Source organism: Haliotis asinina, chromosome 13 (assembly GCF_037392515.1).
Source record: "Haliotis asinina isolate JCU_RB_2024 chromosome 13, JCU_Hal_asi_v2, whole genome shotgun sequence".
In the NCBI taxonomy this organism is placed as follows: Eukaryota; Metazoa; Mollusca; class Gastropoda; order Lepetellida; family Haliotidae; genus Haliotis; species Haliotis asinina.
In genome coordinates, this window is record NC_090292.1 from 1,160,277 (window position 1) to 1,183,019 (window position 22,743).

The 22,743-nt window shown below is 39.2% G+C and overlaps 2 protein-coding genes across 2 annotated transcripts in view; one reads left to right on the forward strand and one right to left on the reverse strand.

The window, feature by feature from the left end:
* The window catches only part of LOC137260313 (ankyrin repeat and protein kinase domain-containing protein 1-like), a 136,814-nt gene that overhangs the window by 103,919 nt on the left and 10,152 nt on the right, over nt 1–22,743 (forward strand). The window lies entirely within an intron of this gene.
* Nucleotides 1,746–17,030, reverse strand: LOC137260277 (carbohydrate sulfotransferase 15-like). Its single transcript, XM_067797968.1, has 7 exons — nt 16,773–17,030; nt 11,753–11,957; nt 11,162–11,275; nt 9,897–10,053; nt 4,299–4,449; nt 2,409–2,550; nt 1,746–1,918 (listed from the first exon to the last, which is right to left on the reverse strand). The coding sequence occupies exons 1-7, from the start codon at nt 17,028–17,030 to the stop codon at nt 1,746–1,748; spliced, it is 1,200 nt and encodes a 399-aa protein (XP_067654069.1).

The following is a 22,743-nucleotide window of genomic DNA, read 5'->3' on the forward strand; positions in this document are numbered from 1 at the left end:
ATGTGACATAAAACATAAGCTAGAACAACAGCGTGACCTTTGGGCATCACTACATAAAACAATACAGCTTTAAACAAAGTAGATGGTTCTGATACCACCCTAATGGCAAATAGCATTGGATTAGGAGCAGTAGGAGTTGGGCTGTTGACAACAATCATAGCCACATCAGTGGTGTTAGGACTTCAATTAGCAGCTGTAGTGACAGGAACAGTTGGGTCAGTGTTTAAATTTGTATCCCACAAATGAATTCGTAAAGCAAAGAAACACGATGAAATAAAAATTCCTGCTGTTTCAAAGTTAAACATCATAGAAGATCATGTTTCTGCTGCACTCAGTGATAACAAAATCTCAGAAGAGGAGTTTCGTTTGATCCCAGGCGCATTAGAAAAATGAAGGACGAGATTACATCTAAGGTACATAAAACATCTGCTAGAAAAAAAATATATAAAACAAGGGATACAATAATTCCAACAAGCATGAAAACCAAAGTCACCATCCTCAGAATGCGGATGTAATCACCCTATTAGAGATTTGTTCACACCTATAATAATGTATAATAATGGACTTGTGGTGGGCTGTATACCTTTGACTGCTGTCAAGCCTCTGATTGTTAACAAACTCAAAAAATTGGGGCTTGGCATCTATCAATTGACTATTGTTATCAATGAAGATGTATTCAAAGAGACTCAGTATTTTCTGACCGAATTCATTGTTGATAGTTTACATATGTGTATATCCAGTTACCTAAATGACATGATAAGACAAGAATACGACACTGAACCCATAATCGATATGGTTACTCTGAATATAGCACCCCTGTTTAAACATAGTGGGGGGTTTCCACTTGCTATATGTCAATGGTTTTGCAGACGAAAACTAGTTGTATAATTAGTCTCAGATGTGCTGTACCTTTGGGTTTGCAGGGATCTGGAATGTGGTCCAAAACCGCTACTACTACTACTACTACTACTACTACAGAAAATGGCCGATCTTCCAGAGGACACAGCTCACTTCAAGACAAACGTGGTAGAAGCCTTGTAAATAGGTATGGTATGCTTTTCACCTGTATGTCTATTCGAGCTATTTCATCAAGAAGTAGCATGCACTTTGGATTTGAAACTGCATTCTTCTGAACTGCATGAGACCTATTGGCCAACTGTGTGTTATTCTGAGGAAACCGACTGGATGTGTACGTGTAGTTCGCAGAGAGGACAAATACAACAAATTAAAATGACATAAACTGTAACAGTAAATATTTCAATTTAGTTTATTGTGGGACATTGATTTGGATGTTATTCAAAGTTATTTTACTTTGAGGTTATTTCACGACTATTTTACAATTAGTAGGCCAGAGTGGTATGGCCTAAATGAACTATTTACTACGAGAACCACTTTTCATTTCCGTAAGTTCTAAATTTATGTTCATCTTTCACTTTAGACTCCAAGTTCTTGAGCCAACTTGCCTTATGTGACCTTTCCAAAATTGTCAAGGGGAGGTAACTTTCTTGGCTGATGCACATCAACCCATATGCTCTCAGCATGTTCAAGTTCCCAAACTGTAGAGTTCTAAGACAATATCAATCACAAGAAATAAGAATACAGGAATATAATATTAAGAAACAAACCACTTGGTTACTACGGTGTCCATATATCCATCTTGCTTATAAGTCACCGTTAACACTCCATGGTGGAACGTTCACTGAAATCTCACTGTAAAAGCTGGAGTAGAAATTGTGTGTAGATCGTTAAACATATACAGGGATCGTGTTGTTCAACAATTTTGCAAGCTGGATGTTGTGAGGTTTGAAAAAATCGTCCAGTATCCGTCTAGTCTCGTTCTTTGCTGTAAATGCCTTTTTTCTTAGATTCATCCTGCTTCGACTCATGATTGTCTGCAGCTCTAGGCGAGACACGTGACCTGTGGAGGAAAGATGCTGACGTCACACGTGTAAACACAAAACGAACAAACATGGTGGAGCCCTGACCCTATGTTGGAGTCACAAACAGATATGTGTAGAATATATTAGTATCTGATTCAAGGACAGTTTAAACATGCATTATAACTCACTGCTACTCTTGAAGCTACGGCATTAGTCTGTGGTAAAATGTCATGCGTCGTTATGGAGAGACTTACTACTTTACAGGCCATGCACTACTTTGGTAGATATTCGAAAACCTTAGGTTCACTGATGGAGCAAATACTCATATCTATCCTTTTCAGTTTGAGGCAATATCATTTTCCCACTTCTGAGTAACACGATCGTTGAGTATCTCCATAACGACGCATGACATTTTACCACAGACTAATGCCGTAGCTTCAAGAGTAGCAGTGATATTATATATATATTATGAATCTGTGTCTAATTTCTAGCCCACACTCGGAAGATTCAACTAAAACTATGATTTACTCAGGCCAAGAAACTCAAATATATTTGAGAAGCTTGAATGAGGATCCTGGTGCGTGTCTTCCAATCTGACGAGTAAGATCTGCTCCCGGGGAAACACCCTCATCCAATCACTGATGAACACGTGGTACAGGGCGATTGGCGTCTGACAACAGAAAGACCATGTATATGAAGATGTATGCTGGGTATCATGTTACGTACGAAACAATACAACTATACAGGAGATTAAACTAGGAAATATAGCATGTCTTCTATCACACTACACAGATGATACAACACTTACATTACACGGATCAGAAAAATGCCTACATGTAGTTTTGAATACTTTAGAACTATTTGCCCGTTTGTCAGGATTGAAAGTCCACGTAGATAAAAGTAAACTAATATGGGCAGGTTCCAAAAGGAGATCCTGATATAAGATGTGAAAATAATGGAATTTTGACTGATCACAAACAAACCCCACGCTCGTAGGAATAAATTTCGAGAATGATCTTGATACTATGGTTGAAATAGAGAAATTTATATCAGACTGAAAGTCAAAAGAACATTTGGCTCGCACCATACTCCCGTACGGAAGAAATATCGTTCTTAAATCACTCCCTCTACCTAACCTTAACAACCTAGATCTGTACATATGGAAAACCTACCTAATAAGATTTAATGAGATAAAAAATCCAAATATTAGAAAAAGGATATCTTCAGAGCAACTAAAATGATGTAAACGTAGACTAAAACGTTTCTCTTCACCAGACAATTTAAAATTAAGACCTTGTTTTTACTAACGTATAGTTACTATATTTGCCATGAAATAATTCCCACGTGGACTAATTCCTTTTGCAAAGACATACTTTTAGAATAGTGGAACTTTATATCCATATGTAAAAGAGAAACTGTAAATGAAGAAGAGACACAAAGCCAGTCCCTATGGAATAACGGAAATATCAAAGTTGACAGCATCTTGAGAGGTTAAAAAAGGGTGTCTTTGTTTTATGAATGATTTAGATGAAGAAGGACGACTGTTCACATGTATAGATTTCTCCGATACGTTTTGACGTATGAATCAGCGAAAAGAACAATTACAACATGTGCCCGAACGTTTAATATATACAGCAACATGTAAAGAAATTAAGCGAACCAGTTTATCCTTTTAATGTCTCAAAACTTGACACCATAATTCGGAGTAGAAAACTGTATTCCTCTCCTTGAACTCAAAATATGTTCGGTTGCCACGCAAAGTGGAAAAGAGTTCTAAAGAGTAATATTACTCAAAATGATTGGAAACTTGTAACATTTTTGCAAATAAATGTTCGCGAAGTATAGACTTGAAGTAGTTGCAATAAAGAGGTATCCACAATATCCCCCCAACACGATAATTACTTCATAAAATTGGATACACCTCGTCACGAATTTTTCCATTTTGTGAAACACAGAGATGAAATAGAATCGTGTTTGAACTCAGTACAGTTACAATAGGAACTTACATATAAAATCGTTATACTGGGTATGAAAGGAAAGGAAAAACAATAATCCGATTAATGAAATCGTTTCAGTGGTCAGCCATCGTATCAGATGCAGTATAATTAGTTTCAAGCCAAAGTCAGAATATTTAAAAGATGCAGTTGTCCGCCACTATGACATGTCAAGATATGTTCAGATATCAACGGGAAGTGAACAGTTACTGTTTCAACACTGGTGAACATTACATTTATTACTTGGACAATAATCCTGCCATGATCGTGATACCTAAACATCTACAGCATTACCAACGTGCTCACGCTGTCTGAGACACATACAGGTAGCATATATACCGTCTTGTAAAGCGTATTACAGGTGCTCAATCTTTCTCCAGGTGTCTATATCAGTTTCACAAACTACTACCAGTCAATCACCCACTCTCAATTTCTCATTGTTGTTGTATGCACAGGTCCTCAGGGAAAAGCTGGAACGACAATTTTCAAACTTCTCTATCCCATCAACCATGTCTTTGTGGAATTGCTCTGCCGTTGGGTGATGACGGTTGAAGAAATTGTACTCAGAAATCCTCCTGAAGTGAATATGTAAACTCAACAGTCGATATGTACATGATGAGTGAGTGAGTGAGTGAGTGGGTGGGTGAGTGGGTGGGTGGGTGGGTGGGTGAGTGAGTGGGTGGGTGGGTGGGTGGGTGAGTGAGTGAGTGAGTGAGTGAGTGAGTGAGTGGGTGGGTGGGTGGGTGCGTGAGTGAGTGAGTGAGTGAGTGGGTGGGTGGGTGAGTGAGTGAGTGGGTGGGTGAGTGAGTGAGTGAGTGAGTGGGTGAGTGAGTGAGTGAGTGAGTGAGTGAGTGAGTGAGTGAGTTTGCCTTTATGCTGCTTTTAGCACTATTCAAACAATGTCACGACAGAGGACAACAGACATGGGGTTTCCATGAGGAGAATCGAAACCGGGTTTTGGCGTGACAAGCGGCTTTAACCACTGTGCTACCTCACCGGCCCCGGTAGTGGTGACGTATTAGGACTTCTACCCAGGCTCACGTGCTGGTAGTACGGCGTTACGTAATGGACCCAACGCACGGTCGTGGTCATGGTGATAGTTAAAGTTGTCAAGCCAGACAAAATGGGTCAAAAGTATGGTCGTTGTCATGGTGATAGTTAAGGTTGTCAAGCCAAACAAGATGGGTTAAAAGTACGGTTGTTGTCATGGTGATAGTTAAGGTTGTCAAGCCAGGCAAGATGGGTCAAAAGTACGGTTGTTGTCACGGTGATAGTTTAAGGTATCAAAACAAGATGGGCCTAGATTTTTGAAGCTCTCTTAAAGCTAAAATAGTCGTAAGTGCAATACATTAGCATTAACTTACGACTATCTTAGCGACATTATAGTCCACGATCATGCGGGAAACACACACACACACACACAAACACACACACACACACACACACACACACACACACACACACACACACACACACACACACACACACACACACAAACACTCCAAATTGTAGCGTTAATAATTATTGCCAGATTGAGTTTATGTTTCACATCGTTTATTTGTAAACGACATAGCGGCATTGCAGAACCAGAATAAAAAGAAGCTACAATACACTGCAATACATTCTAGTACCATTGTTTGTATTCTCTCTAGCACTGTACCATGTTCAGTAAGAACGAAAAGATGATTATGGTGTACAAGGAGATACCTACATGTCTGTGGGATAAGATTATGGTGTATACAGGAGATACTAACATGTCTGTGGGATAATAAGATCATAATGTATACAGGAGATACCTACATGTCTGTGGGATAATAAGATCATGGTGTATACCGGAGATACTAACATGTCTGTGGGATAAGAAGATCATGGTGTATACAGGTGATACCTACATGTCGGTGGGATAAGAAGATCATGGTGTATACAGGAGATACTAACATGTCGGTGGGATAAGAAGATCATGGTGTATACAGGAGATACCTACATGTCGGTGGGATAAGAAGATCATGGTGTATACAGGAGATACTAACATGTCGGTGGGATAAGAAGATTGTGGTGTATACAGGAGATACCTACATGTCGGTGGGATAAGAAGATCATGGTGTATACAGGTGATACCTACATGTCGGTGGGATAAGAAGATCATGGTGTATACAGGTGATACTAACATGTCGGTGGGATAATAAGATCATGGTGTATACATGAGATACCTACATGTCGGTGGGATAAGAAGATCATGGTGTATACAGGTGATACCTACATGTCGGTGGGATAAGAAGATCATGGTGTATACAGGTGATACTAACATGTCGGTGGGATAATAAGATCATGGTGTATACAGGAGATACCTACATGTCGGTGGGATAAGAAGATCATGGTGTATACAGGTGATACCTACATGTCGGTGGGATAATAAGATCATGGTGTATACAGGAGATACCTACATGTCGGTGGGATAAGAAGATCATGGTGTATACAGGTGATACGAACATGTCGGTGGGATAAGAAGATCATGGTGTATACAGGTGATACTAACATGTCGGTGGGATAAGGAGATCATGGTGTATACAGGTGACACTAACATGTCGGTGGGATAAGAAGATCATGGTGTATACAGGTGATACTAACATGTCGGTGGGATAAGAAGATCATGGTGTATACAGGTGATACTAACATGTCGGTGGGATAAGAAGATCATGGTGTATACAGGAGATACCTACATGTCGGTGGGAAAAGAAAATCATGGTGTATACAGGTGATACCTACATGTCGGTGGGATAAGAAGATCATGGTGTATACAGGTGATACTAAGAATTCGGTGGGATAATAAGATCATGGTGTATACAGGAGATACCTACATGTCGGTGGGATAAGAAGATCATGGTGTATACAGGAGATACTAACATGTCGGTGGGATAAGAAGGTCATGGTGTATACAGGTGATACTAACATGTCGGTGGGATAAGAAGATCATGGTGTATACAGGAGATACTAACATGTCGGTGGGATAAGAAGATCATGGTGTATACAGGAGATACCTACATGTCGGTGGGATAAGAAGATTGTGGTGTATACAGGAGATACTAACATGTCGGTGGGATAAGAAGATTGTGGTGTATACAGGAGATACCTACATGTCGGTGGGAAAAGAAGATCATGGTGTATACAGGAGATACTAACATGTCGGTGGGATAAGAAGATTGTGGTGTACACAGGAGATACCTACATGTCGGTGGGAAAAGAAGATCATGGTGTATACAGGAGATACTAACATGTCGGTGGGATGAGATCATGGTGTATACAGGAGATACAAACATGTCGGTGGGATAAGAAGATCATGGTGTATACAGGAGATACTAACATGTCGGTGGGATAAGAAGATCATGGTGTATACAGGAGATACCTACATGTCGGTGGGATAAGAAGATCATGGTGTATACAGGAGATACTAACATGTCGGTGGGATAAGAAGATCATGGTGTATACAGGTGATACTAACATGTCGGTGGGATAAGAAGATCATGGTGTATACAGGTGATACCAACATGTCGGTGGGATAAGAAGATCATGGTGTATACAGGAGATACCTACATGTCGGTGGGATAAGAAGATCATGGTGTATACAGGAGATACTGACATGTCGGTGGGATAAGAAGGTCATGGTGTATACAGGTGATACCTACATGTCGGTGGGATAAGAAGATCATGGTGTATACAGGAGATACTAACATGTCGGTGGGATAAGAAGATCATGGTGTATACAGGAGATACCTACATGTCGGTGGGATAAGAAGATCATGGTGTATACAGGAGATACTAACATGTCGGTGGGATAAGAAGATTGTGGTGTATACAGGAGATACCTACATGTCGGTGGGATAAGAAGATCATGGTGTATACAGGTGATACCTACATGTCGGTGGGATAAGAAGATCATGGTGTATACAGGAGATACCTACATGTCGGTGGGGCTATAAGATCATGGTGTATACAGGAGATACTAACATGTCTGTGGGATGAGATCATGGTGTATACAGGAGATACTAACATGTCGGTGGGATAAGAAGATCATGGTGTATACAGGAGATACTAACATGTCGGTGGGATAAGAAGATTGTGGTGTATACAGGAGATACTAACATGTCGGTGGGATAAGAAGATTGTGGTGTATACAGGAGATACAAACATGTCGGTGGGATAAGAAGATTGTGGTGTATACAGGAGATACTAACATGTCGGTGGGATAAGAAGATCATGGTGTATACAGGAGATACTAACATGTCGGTGGGATAAGAAGATCATGGTGTATACAGGAGATACTAACATGTCGGTGGGATAAGAAGATCATGGTGTATACAGGAGATACCTACATGTCGGTGGGATAAGAAGATCATGGTGTATACAGGAGATACCTACATGTCGGTGGGATAAGAAGATCATGGTGTATACAGGAGATACCTACATGTCGGTGGGATAAGAAGATCATGGTGTATACAGGAGATACTAACATGTCGGTGGGATAAGAAGATCATGGTGTATACAGGAGATACTAACATGTCGGTGGGATAAGAAGATCATGGTGTATACAGGAGATACTAACATGTCGGTGGGGCAAGAAGATCATGGTGTAAACAGGAGATAGTAACATTTCTGTGGGATAAGATCATGGTATATACAGGAGATACTAACATGTCGGTGGGATAAGAAGATCATGGTGTATACAGGAGATACCAACATGTCGGTGGGATAAGAAGATCATGGTGTATACAGGAGATACCAACATGTCGGTGGGATAAGAAGATCATGGTGTATACAGGAGATACTAACATGTCGGTGGGATAAGAAGATCATGGTGTATACAGGAGATACCTACATGTCGTGGGATAAGAAGATCATGGTGTATACAGGAGATACTAACATGTCGGTGGGATAAGAAGATCATGGTGTATACAGGAGATACTAACATGTCGGTGGGATAAGAAGATCATGGTGTATACAGGAGATACCTACATGTCGGTGGGATAAGAAGATCATGGTGTATACAGGAGATACCTACATGTCGGTGGGATAAGAAGATCATGGTGTATACAGGAGATACTAACATGTCGGTGGGATAAGTAGATCATGGTGTATACAGGTGATACTAGCATGTCGGTGGGATAAGAAGATCATGGTGTATACAGGTAATACTAACATGTCGGTGGGAAAAGAAGATCATGGTGTATACAGGAGATACCTACATGTCGGTGGGATAAGAAGATCATGGTGTATACAGGAGATACTAACATGTCGGTGGGATAACAAGATCATGGTGTATACAGGTGATACTAACATGTCGGTGGGATAAGAAGATCATGGTGTATACAGGTGATACCAACATGTCGGTGGGATGAGAAGATCATGGTGTATACAGGTGATACTAACATGTCGGTGGGATAACAAGATCATGGTGTATACAGGTGATACCAACATGTCGGTGGGATAAGAAGATCATGGTGTATACAGGAGATACTAACATGTCGGTGGGATAAGAAGATCATGGTGTATACAGGTGATACTAACATGTCGGTGGGATAAGAAGATCATGGTGTATACAGGTGATACTAACATGTCGTTGGGATAAGAAGATCATGGTGTATACAGGTGATACTAACATGTCGGTGGGATAAGAAGATCATGGTGTATACAGGAGATACTAACATGTCGGTGGGATAACAAGATCATGGTGTATACAGGTGATACTAACATGTCGGTGGGATAAGAAGATCATGGTGTATACAGGAGATACTAAGATGTCGGTGGGATAAGAAGATCATGGTGTATACAGGTGATACTAACATGTCGGTGGGATAAGAAGATCATGGTGTATACAGGTGATACTAACATGTCGGTGGGATAAGAAGATCATGGTGTATACAGGAGATACCTACATGTCGGTGGGATAAGAAGATCATGGTGTATACAGGAGATACTAACATGTCGGTGGGATAAGAAGATCATGGTGTATACAGGAGATACTAACATGTCGGTGGGGTTCCTGATGACGATTATGATCCTGGTGTCGGGGTTCAGGTGGTAGATGTAATGTGGGTTGAGGACACGAGGCTCTGTGCAGTTATAGTTCCCGGGGAGGTAACGCCAGTGGGAGTTCTCCCATACTGTGGAAGGAGAGCCCTCACCTAGAGATAAGAGGGTTAGTTAGTCAGTATGCAGTCCAATACAGTCATTGTCTATTTCCCGTTACCCGTGGATTCCACACAAACTGATGACAATGTAAGGAATATACAATGACGAAGGCTTTACTTCGAGAAAATCGTATCTTCGACACATCAAATTTCACCTTGGCAGTGTATATTAAAAGTCTGTGACTCTTGCTGGTATAACAAATAGTAAATAATGGCGCTTGATATGACTATACAGGGGCTACACACATGTCAAAATAGCCTTATTGTCTGCATATAAAACATTCAAAAAGTAGTCGTAATGTTGGACTGACAAGATCTATAAAATGCAAATGACGACGACAGGGAGGAAATGACATTTCCTAGTGGTATGAAAATTGAATATCCCCTACTTTTTCAATGGGAAATCTTATGGTAGCGCTTATGATATAACTGGGAGCACAATTATTGGTTTGACTCCGTCTCATCCGTAAACAATAGGACTGGAATCTGAACTTTGGTGTAACCTGTGTTAGACACCTAACCGTAAACATATGCAGTCAAAAAGAGGACATCAGTGATCTAAACACAGAAAATGTGTGATCTAAACACTGGAAGCCAGTGATCGAAGCGCAGGAGGCCAGTGGTCTAAACACACAAAATAAGTGATCTAAACAGGAAGTCAGTGATCTAAATACAGGAAGTATGTGATCTGAACACTGTGATTTTTTTTCACTGGGGCTCTATATCTAATCATGTGATTTATATTTAAACAATGGGAATTAACTGCAATAACAGTCAGCGATTGAATGTAGCTACAATTGATTAACTATGGATGTATTTCAGCATTGTTTTCACTGTTTCTACAAGGGTGTGTGCCCCATTTCACAGAAGGATTTATATATCCTTGTTCTCAGTTGTTCTTGTTTTCTGGAGGCTAACTGTCAGGGCCGTTTCCTATACGTCGTGGAAGACTGTGAGCATTTTAGCAGTGATATTTGTTAGATATGACGGACGTTCAGAATGGAGGACCTTTGAACCCATGGAGGACCTTTGAACCCATGGAGGACCTTTGAACCCATCCACAAGTCCACCCTGGTAAGAGAGTATGCATGTTGTCACATACCTGTGATCATGTGATGGTATTGTTTGCCAGTGTTGGGGTCAGTGACCACATTTTTTTCTATTAATCTTGTCGCCGAGGAGAACATGTCCAAGAATTCCTCCAAGTTTGAGCTCCCTAAAAAAGAGAAGAAAATGCAAAGATTTGTACCACATTGTGTCAATGCGTGTGTATGTATGTGCCTGCGTGTGCGTCTGTGTGTACGCGTGCATGTCACTCTAATGCATGCTTCTATGTCCTTGGGTTCGTAAGGTCAGATTCCCAACAAATGTGTAGTTTTCATGAGTGACATACTGGAATTTCATACATATCAAACCATTCAACTCGGAGGTAAAACTGCTTAAACCCGCACAATGGCGAAAGACAGTCTACGTGTATGTAACCCTATGTAGGTGACTGGCTTTCAAGAGCACCCTTAGTCCTCTGACACTCGGAGCATGTTGCTCCCATAGACACAGGTCCATTTTCAGGTGAATGTTCATTTAAGTAATGAAACTTGTTTCTCGTGAACCAGTTGGAATATTAATGGAATACATTGCTAACAGCAGCCTACAAGCATGCTGAGTTACTTATTTATGTAGTACATGTGCTTACCATCAAATCGTCTCCTCGATATCCACTGTGTTTCTTTGTACTGAGGCTTAGCCACTTCCGGGTGGCCCACTATAGTGCTGAAGGTGAATGTTGATCCACACTTTGGAAAGCCCACCACATAGAAGTAAGGAAGACACAGTAGCTGGCTGGAGTTTTCTCTCCTCCAACACGGATTTTTATAGTTGGACAAAAACTCGGGTCTCTTCTGAAAGTAGCAGAGCACCCATTCAAAGCAAACATATAAAGTAGTTTCTTGAAGACTTCTAGCTGTATCTGGACTTGTCATGAAATAACACACGAGGAGACACTACACATTAAATACATGTTTGCACCTTTTCGCTTCATTGGAGAATAAAGTAGCTTTCACTTTGTTCGAGGTCAATGGAAGTTGCGTAACCCAAATAAACACCCTCCAAGTAAAAGTAAGTCTGTATAATGTTTTATTTCACCATTTCATACCCGTGGGATTTATTACATTATTCCATGTAGTACATGTGTCTCAGTTTTTTATTGACAACCATACTGCACGCACCTGTAACAGAATACAAATTGTATCAAATGGCGAAGTTACTTCAGCCAATGGAATGTCATGATGCCCTGCAGGAAGATATCATTTGTCTGGCCAGATATCTTAACAATCAAGTCAGTCAAGGCGACAGCGCTTTGGAGTACATTTACACAAGAAAAAAATCAGGTGTCCGACAAGACACACGGTGTCCATAAACCCGTGGCAGTTTTAAATGTTGGTTGTCATTGATGAGGTGTCGACCACTGTCTTCTGATTTGAGAGATCACTCTAACATGTGTCTGATCTCTATGTAGTCTTCCTGACATAACGTCTCTATAGTTTACTTATCAACTTCTCGAATACAGATCAAACAAGTTCTAGCGATGAAAATAATGCCATCAAACATGGGACGTAACTCTGACTTGGTTCATTCGTCTGCTTGAATGCAGAGGATTGTTGTTTTTGTACTAACACTTCAAGACTGAGTTCTGTATTTTTATAGAATATCAAGCTAAGTCTACACCATCAGCAAATGCCAAATGTGTATTGTGGATATATTATGATTTATTACGGGTATGGTGAAACATAACCAGTGCCACCCGGGTCAGATGTGAACATGTCACTTTCGTGTCTGTATTTCGTCGTATGTGACGTCATTAAACAAATCCACGTGACGTCAATGAATGGGGCCGTCACACTTGCTTACAGCTTTGTACTGCTCTGATATCAGTGAATAAATCGATGATGAAGAAATTATCACACTGGCTAGTGTACCATACGACTTATACGATACTCTGGCTTTAACAATACAACATTTCACTCTCGTTTTGGATAAGTTGTATCACAGACTTGCCTGTTTACTAATCTCTGTATACGTGCCATGTCAGGACTGCAGTTTTCAAACGTTTCAATACGCCTACTTCATTATTACTTATAATGCATGTAACTATGTCATATATGTAATCATTATTACTTATAATGCATGTAACTATGTCATATATGTAATCATTATTACTTATAATGCATGTAACTATGTCATATATGTATTCATTATTACTTATAATGCATGTAACTATGTCATATATGTATTCATTATTACTTATAATGCATGTAACTATGTCATATATGTATTCATTATTACTTATAATGCATGTAACTATGTCATATATGTATTCATTATTACTTATAATGCATGTAACTATGTCATATATGTATTCATTATTACTTATAATGCATGTAACTATGTCATATATGTATTCATTATTACTTATAATGCATGTAACTATGTCATATATGTATTCATTATTACTTATAATGCATGTAACTATGTCATATATGTATTCATTATTACTTATAATGCATGTAACTATGTCATATATGTTTTCATTATTACTTATAATGCATGTAACTATGTCATATATGTATTCATTATTACTTATAATGCATGTAACTATGTCATATATGTATTCATTATTACTTATAATGCATGTAACTATGTCATATATGTATTCATTATTACTTATAATGCATGTAACTATGTCATATATGTTTTCATTATTACTTATAATGCATGTAACTATGTCATATATGTTTTCATTATTACATATAATGCATGTAACTATGTCATATATGTTTTCATTATTACTTATAATGCATGTAACTATGTCATATATGTTTTCATTATTACTTATAATGCATGTAACTATGTCATATATGTTTTCATTATTACTTATAATGCATGTAACTATGTCATATATGTTTTCATTATTACTTATAATGCATGTAACTATGTCATATATGTTTTCATTATTACTTATAATGCATGTAACTATGTCATATATGTTTTCATTATTACATATAATGCATGTAACTATGTCATATATGTTTTCATTATTACATATAATGCATGTAACTATGTCATATATGTTTTCATTATTACATATAATGCATGTAACTATGTCATATATGTATTCATTATTCTGGGAATTCGTTGACGGGTTTGATTTTGATGAAATGCATGTCTGTACATTTTATATTTGATGACACCTTTATAAGGGCGTCAATAGAGTTTTTTCATCTTTCATTACCATATTAATATTATGCACGTTTCAAATAGATGCGAATGCATTTAAATAAGGCTTTTAAATCACGGTAAGATTTCACAAAATATTATGTAGAAGATAGTATATTATTCCATTGCAATATTTGTAAATGTTCCAATACCACGATCAAGAGTCTCTACGTTAATGTATGCATTTTGCTTCCAAAAACACATTAAGTCAAATTCTGTCTGATGGTGTATGCGTGTATATATGTAAATGCGTGTTTCTCCAAAGAACTAGTGCTTCAATACACCTGTGTATCATAAGACACGTGAATGCATTCCAACAATTCAGGTCACCTTTTGTAACATGTTTTGAACATGTTCAGTACATGATTCTAACTGCATTCTAACTATTTTCTCTGAATTCTACATGTACTTTAAGCATTCTGAACATATTCGATTGAGAACAGAATTTCAAAACATTAAGAAAATCCACTTCAAATCATGTCATGATGTCTCGAATGCGTATTGAATACTCATCGAAGAGTCGGAATGTATCTCGATTGGGGTTGGATTTATACACTTTCTGTAAAATGGAGCCAACAGCCAAATATATTCTTGAAAAATAAAGTTTTGACTTTTTGTGAAATTTTAGCACTTTTAAACTGGTAATAACTCAACCGGTACATGGTGTGCAAAATCAAGAACGCAGTCTTGTGACGATACTTGTGGCGATACTTGATTTCTACAAATCTATTAACACAGATAAAGAGAACATAAATGCAATCACAGTGATGTTGATATTCCATTTTAAGAATTCACTCCATCAGTATTAATGGCGGTTAGCAGGATACAGCTTTTAACTTTGGAAAAAATAAATCTTAAAGAGGTACCGTAGAAAACTGAAATCATATGTATGTGACCTACGTTACCACAATATGTAATCTACCTGACCGATTTGTTTCAATCAGTATAATACAACGTTAACATGAAACTTATTTGTAATAAATTTGTGGCTTGAACATAGATAGCACTGTTGAATAGAAGTCAATGCAATATTCTTGCTTAGAAATGGCAGACTACGAAAAGAATGAAACTGAATGAATGGACTACGAGAAACATCATATTTTGGTAATCTGTGTTACCCCTCAATGTGTGGTAGCTCTGTAGCTTACAACACAATTAGTATCCTAAGCTATTACAAAACAATGAGCATCATGAATTGATGAAACAATACAAAAAGATGGAACAGTAACGAAGCCATGGAAAAGTAACGAAGTGTAGCATTATTGGAGGGTGGCCGATAATGTTCAGAATGTTCACTTAGGTATAATAACGTTACCAAGGTCAAGGCGGCTTGGAGACATAACCCGGCAAATTTATTGATTTAACACTAGCTGGATTTTGCATGGTAATTATTGTATTGTTTATAGTGATTAGATGGATATTAAAATAATGCATTGTAGTTGCCAAGTGGATCACATCACATCACGTGCATTACATCACAGACATTACATTTACGTGAATCACAGACAGAGTATCTGAGTATCACAGACTGTCTCTGTGTATCAATCTGAGTATCACAGACTGTCTCTGTGTATCAATCTGAGTATCACAGACTGTCTCTGTGTATCATCTGTGACATGTTGGTAACATGTGCTGCATCCTCTGCAAGCACGTGCCTCGCTATTGTCGGATATTTTCCAACCCTTTATAAAACAACTAAAGGATATAAACTCTAATTATGCTTTCACTGAAAAGGCATCTGGAGTGATCGACTGTTTAGCTTCAACACATGTTCCTATTTACTTCCATAGCTGTTTCAGATCATGTTAAGAATGTTAACATGGTATTTGCGTGTTATAGATATTGTCAATTCAATAGTAACGTGCATTATGCATATACTGGAGACAATGTAAAATGAAAATCTTTCTTTTTGTAAATACATTTAAAAATTTAACATTCTTTAGTTTCTCTTGAGAGAACACATTACAGAATATTCGTAAATGCTATTTCAAAAACCTTTACATGTTTCTCTATGTAGGACTCCATTGTACAAGAGAATCCACAAGAGTAAGGCGTGCTCTGGCCACCACTGGCCACCACTGGCCACCACTGGCTAACACTGGCCACCACTGGCTAACACTGGCTAACACTTCAACCTACTACTAGCTATAGATCATGGACAACAACCCCAGTAAACTGATGTCAATCACGAAACAGCTTACAGTCTGAAAAGTTCAAGGAAATGTGGCCCAATACATTATCTAATGATGCAAAAGACGAAACCTAGTACTTCATGGAGATAAAGACTTCTTTTTTCATAGACAGACTTCTTACTGTTCTTTCAAACCAATATATTACCATGGTTAGGTGATAGGAAGCAATCCTGTTTGTTCTTATTTACTCTCAAGCTTTTAAAATACAAATCAAATCGTTTTTGAAGATGAAAATAATGAAACGCTCACAAATCGGAATAGATCATGCATTTCATACATCGTCCTCATCTTGTCGTCAAGTGGTGGCGACCCGCTGTTCCATGGACAGGCCTGTCTGATGTGGGTAACGTCCCCTGCAGACAGCTGCTGCAGTAGAAGGTCCCCGTCATCTGTCTGTACCTTGTTGTCAACCTTCGTGTGTTCAGCTCCAAGGTCATCCGTTGTTTGCGTGTGGACACGGGCGTTGTACTTGGCCAAGGAAGCATTGCTATTGGTCCAATTTGCCATATTTATATATGACACGGGTATATAGTTCAGCACATTGACTTTCATGAAACCAGTCACAGTCAGAAGTAAAAGAAAAGCAAAAAGGCAATGTCTTCTCTTCACCTGGAAATAAATACACTTATTATTTTCTAACTACTAAACCTAAAATTTATAAAAGATATTTCAAATCAGAAATTATCAATTAAAAATATACATGTACACTCGTGCTCCCATTTACACAAAGAAATACATATTCAAGCAGTACTTAGCAACACATGCTTGCCACAAAAGGCGACTACGTTTGTCGTAAGAGGTGACTTGGCTGACACAAGCCATCGTTGGTCATTCTGTTGATCACTGGATTGTCTGGTTTTACTTGTGTGAAACGCCAGAATAGATCACGTAACAACAGACAGACACTGACACAGATACACAGACAGACAGACAAATATACACTGACACAGATACACAGATACACAGACAGACAAATATACACTGACACAGATACACAGACAAACAGACAGACAAATATATACACTGACACAGATACACAGACAGACAGACACACACACACACACAAATGTACACGGATACAGATACACAAACATACAGATTCACAAATATACACTGATACAGATACACAGACAGACAGACAAATATATACACTGACACAGATACACAGAGAGACAGACAGACACACACACACAAATATACACGGACACAGATACACAAACATACAGACACACAAATATACACTGACACACATACACAGAGAGACAGACAGACAGACAGACAGACAGACAAATATACACGGAACCAAATACTCACGGACACACACAAACGAACCGACACACACACGGTCACATGCACAGAGAGAAACACACACATCACACACTAACAACTTTAAACATACCTTCACCATGATGCAACTCTGTACAACTCCACTGTGATTCCTTCTTGACGTTTCAACAGCTGATAGCGAGCACCTGTCGTTCATGATCATCAGTCAGCTCATTGACAGTAACCATTATTTACACCCAGAGTTTGAGACAATCAATACACAGCGATTGTACATCCAGACTCATGACCTGAGAAGTATCAATCACTCTTCCGTGACGCACCAGAAGGCGGTGAGTGAATCTGCTAGCATTCTGTACGATAACATCTGAGTGTTATCATGTTTGTCGTTGGAAATAATTGAAGGCATATGTCCTTGATCTATTCTGTCACACCTTTGGCCGACAAAACAAAGACTCTGGGTGTCATCTTTGATTCTCCCTTATCAATGGAAGTCCAAGTCAGTTGTGCCAGACCTGCAACGTCCATGTAAGACGCATTGGTAATGTCCTCCATCATGTTACCAAGGGCGTAACAAAGACTCTTGTCCAAAACCTCGTGAAGTCCCTCATTGATTACAGCAACAGAGTGTTGTGTGGTTTGAGTCAGGAACTACTGAACAAACCCCAGCAGGTACAGACTACTGCAGCTCGTATTGAGAGTCGTGCACCCAGCAGATGCCAAATAACACCGGTATTAGTGTCTTTACACTGGCTACCAATAGAAGCACGGATCCACTTCAAGATCTTGTGTTTTACCTACCACTATATGAATGGTACAGCACCAAGATGGCTATCACAAACTTACCTCTCTATACCATCCGAAGACGTCTAAGATGTGAAAACCAACCCCTGCTTGCAGTTTCAAACAGATCATTTCAAGTAGAAGCACCTCGGTTATGGAGCTCACTATCTCAGAACATTGAAGAATCCGGCAATGCTGACACATTCAAAAGCAGCCTAAATACCTTTCTCTCCAGAATGTTGTATCCTCGTGAACTACCTCCTGTGACCTGTGACGACTGTAGCGCCTTGCGGATGCACCCCGCTGGATTGAACCCAACACTGTGCACATAGACATTATTATTATTAGTCGGAGTTCGATGTGTTTGATATTTCGTATCGGTAAACATGGAGTATCGTGATGAACTGATATCCAGAATATACGATTCTCACTGATCCTCTTGCCATTCTGGTTCTGCCATTCTGGTCATGATCTCTGTACTATCATATGTCATGTTACAGCTGTACTACCATATGTCATGTTACAGCTGTACTACCATATGTCACGTAACAGCTGTACTACCATATGTCATGTAACAGCTGTAAACGGAGCAGTGGGGAAGGCTTGTAACGTTCGCTCGTCACGCCGAAGTCCCGGGTTCGATTCCAGCACGTGAGCCCCATTTTCGGTGTCCCCCGCCGTGGCATTGCTTGAATATTGTTAAAGTGGAAAAACCAAATCACTCACTCACTGTTATATTTACAGTACTAGCTCATGTATTGTATTACTTGAACCACGTGACTGGCTTCAACGATACTTCACCCTTGGTAAAATGAATGATAGATGGACGTCACATAGCAAAAGATGTCTTGCTAACCGGACGCTTTTCATCTTCAAATACAAAAATACAGTTACCGCCTATGTGGCGATGTATCTCTCTCTCTCTCGCTCTCTCTCTCTCGCTCTCTCTCGCTCTCTCTCACACACACATTCACTCACTCTCTCTCTCTCACACAGACAGAGAGACACACACATACACACACTCACTCACTCTCTCTCTCTCTCACACACATACAGACGGAGAGACACACACATACACACACTCACTCACTCTCTCTCTCTCACACACACATACAGACAGAGAGACACACACATACACACACACACTCACTCTCTCTCTCACACACATACAGACAGAGAGACACACACATACACACACTCACTCTCTCTCTCTCACACACACACAGACAGAGAGACACACACACACATACGGACACATGCAAACACACGGACACACACAGGTACTAACACACAGATATATACAATCAGAAGAAATGTCTGGACTTTTACATGTTTGTTTTTATCTTACCTCACACATGAATGTCTTATTTCTGATGGCTAATTATAAGCGCTCTTCTATTAGTTTCAGTGTACATTTGAATGCACCCCGCTGCCAATCGCAACTCCGTGGTAGTACTTCTTCATTTCGAATAGCACTGAATCACGCATGATGCACGGAAATTACTGATATTTTGCGAATACATATCGATGGGAGGGAAATAATTGTAAATCTGTGTTTCTGGTGTCTAGTGATGGTTATAAAAATATTTGCCAATCCAATGAATAAATGTTGCCAAAACATCCAAATGTAGTCCCTGTGAATATTAAAACGGTGCATTACACACACACACACACACACACACACACACACACACACACACACACACACACACACACACACACACACACACACACACACACACACACACACACACACACACACACACACACACACACACACACACTGTTTTCACGTACAACCATCCACTTTCATCATAAATCAACCTCAACAAATTCCCAGAATAATCCTAATATAATGAATAAATATATGACATAGTTACATGTAATATAATTAATGCTTGAACACACACACACACACACACACACACACACACACACACACACACACACACACACACACACACACACACACATACACACATACACACATACACACATACACACATACACACACACATACATACATGACAGAGCTTCTGTCCAAGGCACAGGCTCCCGTTATGTTTTACCCCGAGCCAAATATTCTAACATGTCCCCATTTATGGTCCGTTGGTCAGTACACCCAAAAGACAACCATTTATGTCGCCTGAACAAAGTCTGTGTTTTTGGTATTTACGAAGGATTTTACCACAACTTTACTCAATTACTATTTCCTTTTTATTTAACTAAAGGCGGACCGATGAATTGCAATTTAACTCGAAAACTAGTAAGCATAAAATACCCAATGATACGCTAATGAGAATCAAAACAATATCCCAAGTTATTTTAAGAATTTTTGTCCAACAAATAAAATACAATGTTTAACAATATCTCATAAAAAATATTGACATAGTTCACTGTTTGTTACGAGGGAGGAGTGCAGAGACAGGGACAGCCTGTTTGACAAAAGATAGAGACAGCACAACACAGGTAAATGAATGAATCTCTCTCGACACTTCTGCACGAACACCTGACTGTGCCTTTCTCTGCACTCCTCCTTCGTAACAAACACTGACCTAAGTTGATACTTTAATAATTAAATTTTTATTGAGTTCATCAAAATTCTGGCAATCTGATTGGTTAACTGGGAACATTTCTTTTGATTTCATTTCCCAATGAATCTGAAAAAAATAAGCCACGCCCACCGAACCGGACTACTTTCGGACCTGAGGAATGTCGGGGAATACCTTTACACAGCGAGGGAATTCCTTTGCTCTCGGGTACCTTAATGAACTTTGGGTAAACATTGAAGTGATACATTGTGGTTAGCATAAACAAACAACTCAAAATAATCCATGAACATTAATAACGTTGCAATGCCTCGACAAGAGCATGCGCACGTTGGAACATCAGTTCATGGCATCGCAATCCCAGTCACATCACAGCCTCTTTCTACTTGCGCAAATACTACAATCTCAGTTCCACTAACTTTATATCATCGGGCTTCATTTGCATTTCTCACTTTTCAAACTGTCTCTTTCAGTTCGCAGGTAGTAATTAAAACGGATTCATACAGTTTGCACCTTGGTTTTTAGTTTCATACTTCAATGCAACGAAAGAAATACACAGTCATTCCTTAAATGATAATTTATTAAAGAACTGTTTTATTTCTAAGACAAACATAGGACTATAGGAAGGGATTTGCTAAATTCGAACAGCTTGCATCGAACGTATAGAAAATGTGGCTAATTTTTGTTTACCGGGTTCTGTTTCAGTTATTCCTTTGCTTTACAGATTATTATTTTCGTTAGTCGCGATATCCAGTTAGTTATGAAACATGAATACCTTGTCAGCTGGAGCCTAGAGTTGTATGTTTCCAAGGGAGTTGAGATTGACAATACGATGTTGACATATGATCGATTTGTGGTATTCCAGTTCAGAGATCGAGGGAAAAAAATACCAGCTCCTCGAGCATGTACTAGGAAATCTGAGTGAAATGTAATCTGTGCTCATGAAGATATATTTACAAGTAAGCACTACCCGAATCGCAGGGCAATAGCTCGTGGTCAGATAAGGCCATTATACAGCACATTAGAGAGTGTGTAATATGAACCTTTACCTTACAATATGACATGATCTCTTACTACATGGATAACAAGCACTGGTCACAATAATATCAGACGAGCAGCCCGCTGTCTCCTTCTGGTGGTGCAGCTGGAGGGTTGGCCTATCGCTCTTCATCGACCGTTTGGGTCTCTACCGTGGGTTCAGGGGTAAGGCGTGAGTACAATGTAGTTATGAAATGTATACCCCAAATGTTGGCGTTTTGTGAACATGCGACCCATAGCCAGGAGTGTATTCCATTATGTCGGGGTATACTCACAATTTGCCCAAGAAATTTAAAATTTGTCCTTGGACTTAGGTACTGTTTCATCCCGGTGTCAGAAAGTAAAGGTAATGTGTATAAAGGTCAAAGGTCAGTCTGACCCACGCCTTCTTGACACTTTCTATTCATATGAACAACCCGTGAAATAACTGGACATAAAATACATTGTGTAAGGTTTCGTTCAATCAGAAAGCAATAAAATAAGATAATGATTACTGGCCCATAGTGCGACATTTGCCCACGAGCCTGTGTGTATTGATTAATTGCAGATCGATAAAACTAGATTCC

Excerpts from the sequence above, each read along its gene's own strand:
- LOC137260277 (XM_067797968.1), bottom strand. The coding sequence starts at position 17,030 with ATGGCAAATTGGACCAATAGCAATGCTTCCTTGGCCAAGTACAACGCC. Across the intron at positions 11,276-11,752 it reads ATCGAGGAGACGATTTGATG|GGAGCTCAAACTTGGAGGAA; the intron begins GTAAGCACATGT and ends TCTCTTTTTTAG. Across the intron at positions 4,450-9,896 it reads ATCAGGAACCCCACCGACAT|GAGGATTTCTGAGTACAATT; the intron begins GTTAGTATCTCC and ends TATTCACTTCAG.